Source organism: Vicia villosa, linkage group LG4, assembly GCF_029867415.1.
Source record: "Vicia villosa cultivar HV-30 ecotype Madison, WI linkage group LG4, Vvil1.0, whole genome shotgun sequence".
Taxonomy (NCBI): Eukaryota; Viridiplantae; Streptophyta; class Magnoliopsida; order Fabales; family Fabaceae; genus Vicia; species Vicia villosa.
The window spans coordinates 378152-386912 of NC_081183.1; the positions used below are offsets into that span (position 1 = coordinate 378152).

Below are 8761 nucleotides of genomic sequence, written 5' to 3' on the forward strand. Positions count from 1 at the left end.
AGATACAACACCCCAACAACACTTAATTTTAATGACCTCTATGACCTATATAAGGTGGCATGCCACCATGATTCATAGACTCACGCATATCTTGGTATAATTGTGTGTACTCTTCTTGATGCTAATAGGCTTGAGTCATTATACTATTAATTCTGATCTGAGTAGTGGAATGGTTGGTACTCATGGTGGATTGGATGGAAGCAAACTGCTCAATAGCAAATGAGGAAAAATCATCAAAGTTTGCATTTTGTGTTGTCAGTTGCTCTTGGACCAGCCTAATGTGTGCCTCTTGAGCAACTTGAAAATCAGTCCTCCAATGCAACTCCTCTTCATACCGCTCATCTTGCTTTACCTGCATATTCTGAAGCATAACAGTTATAGCATATTCATTTTCAGAAGCAGTCCCAAAAGTGTTACCAGGAGAACCATATTCACAGTCTTGAGATCCCTCGTCATACTCCCTATATCCACGACCTTGTTGTGTCCAAGAGTCTTGAGGCCATTGTCCCTAGCCTTGACTTTGTTGTTGTTGAATTGCTGCAGCAGTTGCCCGTGCTTCATCTTTCTCATGGTTAGCATCAGCCATGGGAACGTCATCTTGATGAGTATTTCCAATGGGTTCCTCATCAATTTTAGGAGCATCATGACCTTTTTCAAACTCATCTGGATCGTCAAAATTGTAGATACATCTATGATAATCTCTTATATATAAATAGTAGACTTCTCTTGCTTCATCCCAGAAGTACCCTATGTTGGTTAGAGTATGTTGGGTAAATTATTGAGGCAGTCCCGGTGAGACGTATAAGAGGTTTGGAACCCCTAATGTTGAAGAAGTTGAGGATCTTGGATATCATGGACACATAGCAAAAAGAGGTACCTTTGTTGCATTCCTTGATAGCAAACATTCGAGCGACAAAAGTAGTTGGCCCAATTTAATTTGATCCTATAAAGGAGGATGTAAACCAGATGAATCTCAGCTTGATCAACTCATGAATGCCCACCATTCTTTGGGCGCAACACATGAGACACAATTCAGTTCAAAATGCGGGGGACTTGTTTCAAGTGCGCAATTGACAATGCATCATAGTTGTCATCCGTCCGGGAAGCTTTGAGCATTTCATTCATGTGAATTATCCAACAATAGTCTTGGTGCAGATGGAGATAAGTTACTATTGACACAATATCCTTATCAACAACATCAATTTCAAATAGAGATTTCCACATTGCTTTAGTGAATTGGTAATCATTACCTCCAATTCTGAATTTGAACTCTGCACCTCTACGTTTGTGCAACCCGGAATAGAACACTACTTGAACGAGGTTCTCGTTGTAATTCTGTGATAGCTATAGAAAGTTATTGATTCCTTAATGTTCAACACGTGAAACAACTTTGGGAATGTGTAGCTCTTCAACCACACTTGGCTTGTACACCCGTTGCTTGACAACTTGCCTATGGTTGCATTTTTCTTCGAAGAACTTACGAACTTCATCATCAAGCAACGAGAAGGCATTTTCAGAACATTTGAGGAAGAGCCAACCTTGCTCTTACCCTTAGCATCACATTTTCTTCTTGCAAACTTTGGTGCCATGAGTAAATTGATAAACAGAGTTCACACATCAACTGTTTGATAAAATGAGTGAATGAAGTAGCTAGATGTTTGAGGGAATTTTGACTACCCACAAACCCCCAAATGCAAAAGAAAGACTCAAAACCAAACACAAATGACAATTTGACAGTTATTTGATGCAAATTCGAAGTTTAGTGAGTGTGGGTATGATTGGAGAGATTTTAGAACAATGGTGAAGAATGTGAACTTAAATGATTTGGAGTGGATGAATTTGAGGATAACGGTGAAGAATTTAATGATGGGGTGAAGTGAATCAAGACACAACTTTACTTGAAAATGATTTTTGGAAGGGTGCATGCATGAGAATTATTGAGGAAGAAGAAGAGATAGAGAAAAAATTGAATTGGATGGTACAAGAGTACGCTCGTGTCGACCTAAATAACATGTAAAAAAATTGAGATTTTTGATAGTGAACAACATAACATGCATCATGCGCAATGTATATCATATACCTTTAACAGATAAACAAGTAAAAAAATTTACTTACACATAACGCAAAATTGAAACGCAAAATTGAAACGATATAACCTCACCGTATAAATGACACTTTTATTTGAAGCAAGCTTTTTGAAGACCTCCACAGTTTTTCTATGTAGTTTTTCCAAGACATCTAATAATTCGGAAAAGACAATCTATCATTATGCTAAAGGTTAGAATGTCTTACCTAAAAATAGCATTTATTTCAAATAAATTTATTATTACTCAGAATTACTTTTCTTAATTCCTGCAATTTTTATTATAGGCTCTTATAAGTAGAGGCCAATAGGGTAATTCTTTTTAACAGGAGATTAGTTACTCAGTTGCAGTGGTGCATTTTCTAACTCAACTTTTCAATGATAGTGAATTTTGTTGTTGGATTATTCAGAGTTGGAAAAAGAAACTCTTTTAAGAAATACCTGCCATATACAAGTTTTAGATCCTCTCATTCCATTTTTCTTTCTATTCTTCTCCTTCCTCTCTATTTTTCTCTCATAATTTCACTCGCTCTCTAAAGCAAATAAAGAGAGAGTGAGATTAAAAGAGATAGAGAAAAAAAAGAAAGAGAAATGGAGAGAAAAAATAGAGGATCCAAGTCCGCGCCATATACAAAATATTGACTTCAAATAAAAAATATTCCATCAAGTTTTTTCCCTCTAGAGACTCGTCTCCTTATACAATTAATGATCATATTACAAAAAGAGGAATCCTATATATTCCAAGGACATAAATGGAAGAATAATGAGTTGAATTTCAATCTCATAACATATTTAAGCTTTATTGGAGGATTTGAGTGACCATTCTCTGTGTGCACATAAAGCACCTAGAACTGCCGTGTACTATAGAACCAGTAAAATACTCTTGCAGTTCGCACAAGTCTGCAAAAGAGAGTAACATGAACCAGTAGCTGAACTTGTGGAAAGCTACTATTACACCAAGGGCCGGTCATTTCAATGTCAATAAATGCATACAAGAATGAGCTAATGGTGAAAAACTGGAACTATTTTAGTTGATAAAGCCGGAGCATACAGTCCAATCCCAGACATGGAATTGTCAACTAGTGACGCCTTATTTTCTCAAGTATAGTCTTCACTTTCGGGGAGAACTTTGGGAGGAATTTGAACAGCTGCATCACAAAAACAATAAGGTGATATGCGCATTACCAACTGCAAAGTAGCTGACTGAGAACAATTTTTTACAGCTGTGCACAACAGAAATTTTCACATTCCTAGTAATGTTAATCAAAATAGAAGCAGCACGTGTTTTAGATTTCTATATCAGAATGACACAAACAAAACAGTCTAATTCTACCACGGGCTTGGAACAATGGCAAGGTTGCTATTCTGTTACATGGTGGTCATGGACTATATATTGAAAGGATTATGGAATTGATATTAGATAATGGACCTCAGGTAAAAGGATAACATAATGTAGGTTTGGTTTAACTCAATCTTTTAATTTATAAAACTGACTTGTAAGATAAAAGATTTATTAAACCGACTTGTAAGAACCTAACTCAAACTTACAAGCTTGTAAGATGAGGATTGCTCCCATTACAAACACATATACAAGCCATTTATTGCCTGATGGGAGACTCTTGACAATAATATTGCAACACATAAATAACTATGCCAAATTTTGGATGATATTGACCTAAATTTAACATTTTAAGGCAAACAAATGTAGAATCTGTAACAGAAAAAAAAAAAAAAAAAACTGATGTTGAATTGAAAATTCGTAAGCCCCTAGTGAAATCGAGAGTTTGACAACCTTTCTCATTTGAATGTGCTACCTTAGGCCATATACCCTCTTATACTTTGTATCAAATCAATGAGAAATACCTATTTTCACAAAATCTATACTTGGTTGCTGATGGGTTTTTACTATTGTAGCGCTATCAAATACATAAAATCAATGAAATAATAACTAGAGAGAAGAAAATACCCAAAGTTTCGTGAATCCATCAATGAAGACTGGGACCGAGCAAACAAAAATAGTAATAGCGGATTGATCTACTTCAAGCCCATAGTGTTCGAGAATTGTCTCTACCAGAGTTTGCCAACCAGTTTCAGAATGATACCTGTAGACATCCCAATATGCAACAAATGACTCAAGAACTCAAAAAGAAAGTCAACAGAAATAGGATAATTAAATCAAGTAGGAACCCTACAAGGTAAATAGAATATCCTATCAAAGGTTTCTAATAGAAATTTGAATGAGATCCCTAAGTTTTACTCCTTTGACTTCTATTTTTCTGTTTTGGAATTTCGGGTTCTCCTCACTGATCATTAACACAAATATTTCCTTTCCACGTACAAAATGTTTTTTCCTAACTTGTTAAAAGTAATAAACAGTATTGTTCCTAGTGCTATAATACTTCTTTTGAATGCATGGATACCCTGTATAAGTGATATCACAAGCAACATTCAGCATTAATTAGAAAACGGATTTTATGTTATAGATAACAATTACCAAGATGGAAAAGGAAGTTACCCTAGAATAATATCTGCTACACATATAATTAGAAGCGCCTTCCCGGCATCAGAAATATTGTTTATAATTTTATAACCAGTAAATTTGAGCAAAGCTACCTGCACAACATGAGCAAAGACACAAAACAAAGGATAATTAATATGTATAATTTAGATGACAGTACATAATAAATTATTAGTGAACACCGACAACCAAGATAAGAAAACAACTGAGGATATATGCAACAGTAAATCATCTCTAGGGGATTATGTTGACAACATTGTGATTACAAGTGATGATCATAAGTGCTTAGTTTTGAAAATTAAACAAAGTTATTTAGCAGATAACTATGTATTCTATAGACATTCATCTACGAACAAAGGTATTAATCTTGTCATTACAGATAATGATCAAGAAGGTATTGAAGACCTAAATCAGCATTTATTTAGCCATTCTCAGACCAAATATTTCCTAAACGTATCAAATGGAGGTCACCCTGCATCCCAGTTTTGAAGCTGGCTGCTCCACTATCTAGGACTGGCACCATAGAGTAATAATTTATCGCAAAATAAGTGATATTTATGGTAGAAAACACATCCAACAAAATTGGCAATGCATAAAAACATTTAGCAGAAGAAAAAAAAAAGTGAACTTACTTTACTCTTATTGAAGTACAAAAGAATAAATAAAGAGATCCCGAAAACTGCATCTGACCATATGTTGGCAAATGCTCTGCGATTCTCCAGTCTCCACTCATCTCTCAACTCTAATCTGTCGGGGCAAAAAAATAGAAGGGAAATAAGGCAACAAGTATACAACAGTTGAAGATTAACAAGGTCATCTTACACAAATAATGCTAAGCGATAGCATAACAATAGACTAACAAGTCCAGGATTAGATTTATTCTCTTTTTGCTCAAAGCCCCTACCAGTTCACAAGACCTTTTATAATAATGAAATTAAGTAGACCTAATGATGATTAAAGGACAATGCACAATCTTTAGCATGATTATTTCTCTTGAAGTTTTAGAGTTTATGACGAGGAAAGAAAAAGAGAGAGCAAACATAGACTTTTATTATGAATATGGTTTGATAGACAATAGATAAATACTAAGCACCGACATAGGGAGACAAATCATGATAACAATTAAGAAACATGGAAACTAATACTAAGAGATAATGCAAAGCATATGATTGAATTTTTATGTTTTATACAGCAAAGCTTTGTTACTAAACGCAAACATGTTATCCTATTTGCTATATTTACGTAATAATGTACAAGCATACCACCCCATTTCAATGATCGCTAACATCATCTAATCATTTCTATTTTGGACTTTCCTGGATTCGAAGTACTACTTTATGTTCATTCTACAAACAGATACAGTAGGGGGGAGAAAACCATTTAAGATGATAAAGAAAAACATAGAAGTACTGATCTTACGCTTTATTCCTCAATTCCCACCAAACCTCGTTGTCAGAAAGAGGGGGAGATTTACCAATCTCTACCTCAAGCTCAAATCGTCCTTTCAACGTTTTTAATCCCTCAATTATTTCAAGTTTTTGACTTTTTCTCACATCGAGCAGTTGGGCGGCAAGTGGTACCGTCTTAACATATCTGGCAAAGGAAAAAGTTTAATCAGACACACAAGTAAAAGATCAATAGTAAATAACTTAAATGCTAGCTATCAACGGAGAAGAACAAGTCATTTAAATGATTCACCAAGTATAAGATATGAGTTCGGAGAATTACCTGTCTAAAAAAGGCATGAGTACATAGTCATGAACCAGAAAATCCATAGCCCAAGGTATAATAATCAACACTGCCAAAAATTTAGCCTGTAATAACAAATTCAGTTACTTTACTTGTTAGACAATGTATATTAAGCAAGCAGTAGCTCTTGAAATAAAATGCACTTACCGAATTCGAAGAAGCATACTGGAAAACACGGTCTTCATAAAGCATATCATCATCAACATCATCTTGTTCAACTCCAAAAACCAAAGACCTAACAGTCTTTACAATCCCTCGTTCGGGCGAATCGGTTCGCATCTCGTCCCTGTAATCCTTGATTCCTCTCTCCCAAGAAGAAGTGGTAACATCCCCCTCTTCCTCCAAAAGCCAGTCTTCCCACTTCCTATGTTCCTGGTTCCTCCTATCTTCCTGAGCTTCCCTCAAATCTATAATCGCTTCCGCTCTCTGCTTCCATGCCTCAAACTTTTCATCCTCCGTCAACTCCGGTTGCTCTGCCACATCTTCCTCTTCCACATTCACCATATCATCGTTCAAACCAAACCAGTTACCGTCGTCGTCGGCAAGAAATTTGTGCCACCAACTAGTACTGCGTTTCCTTGAATCTTCCGCTTTAGAAATAAAGCTCCGACTAAGGCGCCGCCGTGTGGAGAACTGAAGAGGCTGTTGATGCGGCGGAGAGAGGGAGAGGAAGGAGTTGTTGTTGTAGTTGGTGTTGGTGTGGTGATGTTTAAATAAAATGAAATGGTTGGATAAGGAAAGTACAGCAGAGGAGGTCATCAAGAAGGTTAATATATGCCAACATCTTTCAGTTTAGCAAACAGAACCACATTTCCAGTTGAGTACGCAGAGTTAGTGTAGTTATACTATTATCCATTCCGGGGAAGAACAAACATTACCCAGCGTAGTGATAGGCATGGCTATTGTTCCGCCACGTTCAAACCTCACATGTCCCTTCTTTTTTTCTTTTTTTTTTTTGTTGGTAATTATTATTCAAAATATGTTTTTTTAAGTTTTAGAAGAATCTCATGCTTTAAGACTATTGGTGTAATATCTCAGCCTATTTAATGATTAATGGAACAAGATAAAATAATCATTTTATCATAAAATATTTTGTGGGTTGGATTTCAATTTTGTTTTTCGGATTCGGATAAACAGGGTAGGTTCAGGGGTGAGTACTAGTGTCTCCATTATTCGAAATGTCCCCATATTATGTAATTGAGGAAAATTCGAACCTGGATCCAAACTCTGTCAAAACAGGTTTTCCCCCTCCACTTCGGGGTAGGTTCGGGTGGGTACCCGCGGGTACGAGTTTTGTTATCATGCCTACTAGAGATCTCATGAGGTGAAACTTTAAGGAGACTTATTTAGTTGGTTGGCTATTGCATCTATAGAGGATGGATGGATTGTAACACCCCGATATTTTGATTTAATTATTTAATTGATTATTGGATGTTTTGATGTGATTATATGAATCACAATGATTTATAGTTGATAATGTGTGACGTGTGATGTGTGATGTTTATGTGACGTGTGTGGGGTAGTAGAGTTGAGGTGTTAATTAGAATAATAATAATCTAATTTCTAATTAGCATTATTATTTAAACAAAATAAAATAATGAGGAGAAGTTAGTAAGGGCATAATTGGAAGTTCATAGTAAGGGTCCTAAGACTAACTAGGTTAAAAGGGGAAGTAAGAGAGATTGCTCATTCGACGTAGAATTTGGAGAAAACGTAAAAGAAGAAAGAGCTAGGGCAAAGAGAGGAGAATGAGAAGATCAACCATAGAAATTCGAAAAGAGAATTTGTTCGACTAGTAATCTATGGTAAGAGGATTATCGTGATTATTATGTTCGATTTAAGAGGTTGATAATTGTTTGTTGAGGTTTATGGGTTGTTCATGATAAAATTGATGAATCCATGTTGATTGTTGTTTGATTGTATGAATAATATGTTGTATGGTGATGATTGTTGTATTGGTGATTGATCACATGAGATAGAGTTAAATCTTCCATTAACATGATTTACAAGGTTTAGGGCTTGATGAAGATCATTGGAAGTATAAGGAATATTTGTAATTTGGTGTTTGAGATAAATAATCCATGTTAGAACTGGGTTAATAGGCCTTAAATCGCAGAAAATCAATGATTAAAACATGTTTTTGGGCTAAATATTGGGACTGGTTTGATGCTAGTCGCGCAAGAATTTTTTGCAGAATCGCAGAGCCCGCTTAGCGCGTTTTGCAAAATAAAATGAGGCCGATTTCAGAATATGGTAACTTATATTTTATTATAATTTCTGAGAATTTTCTGGAATTTTCTGTGCACGTTTGGGTAGGTTTAGAGGGCATTTTATATGTAACTTGGTTTGGTGAATCTGTGTTTTATACTTGACGTTGGTGAATGTTGTTGTGATGATTGATGACGTGATGA

The 8761-nt window shown here is 35.6% G+C and overlaps 1 protein-coding gene across 1 annotated transcript; it reads right to left on the reverse strand.

The window, feature by feature from the left end:
• Positions 1-2495: 2495 nt before the first annotated feature.
• Positions 2496-7285, reverse strand: LOC131594270 (chloroplast envelope membrane protein). Its single transcript, XM_058866355.1, has 7 exons — positions 6498-7285; positions 6330-6415; positions 6021-6194; positions 5234-5348; positions 4599-4696; positions 4050-4185; positions 2496-3231 (listed from the first exon to the last, which is right to left on the reverse strand). Exons 1-7 carry the CDS (start codon positions 7107-7109, stop codon positions 3163-3165), a joined length of 1290 nt encoding a protein of 429 aa, XP_058722338.1. The 5' UTR covers positions 7110-7285; the 3' UTR covers positions 2496-3162.
• Positions 7286-8761: the final 1476 nt, after the last annotated feature.

What these genes read in the sequence shown, in the direction of transcription:
- LOC131594270 (XM_058866355.1), bottom strand. Translation starts at nt 7,109, where the DNA reads ATGACCTCCTCTGCTGTACTTTCCTTATCCAACCATTTCATTTTATTT. An exon ending in AGTATGCTTCTTCGAATTCG is followed by an intron (nt 6,416 to 6,497) that starts GTAAGTGCATTT and finishes TTGTTATTACAG; the next exon opens with GCTAAATTTTTGGCAGTGTT. An exon ending in TGTACTTCAATAAGAGTAAA is followed by an intron (nt 4,697 to 5,233) that starts GTAAGTTCACTT and finishes CATGTTGTGCAG; the next exon opens with GTAGCTTTGCTCAAATTTAC.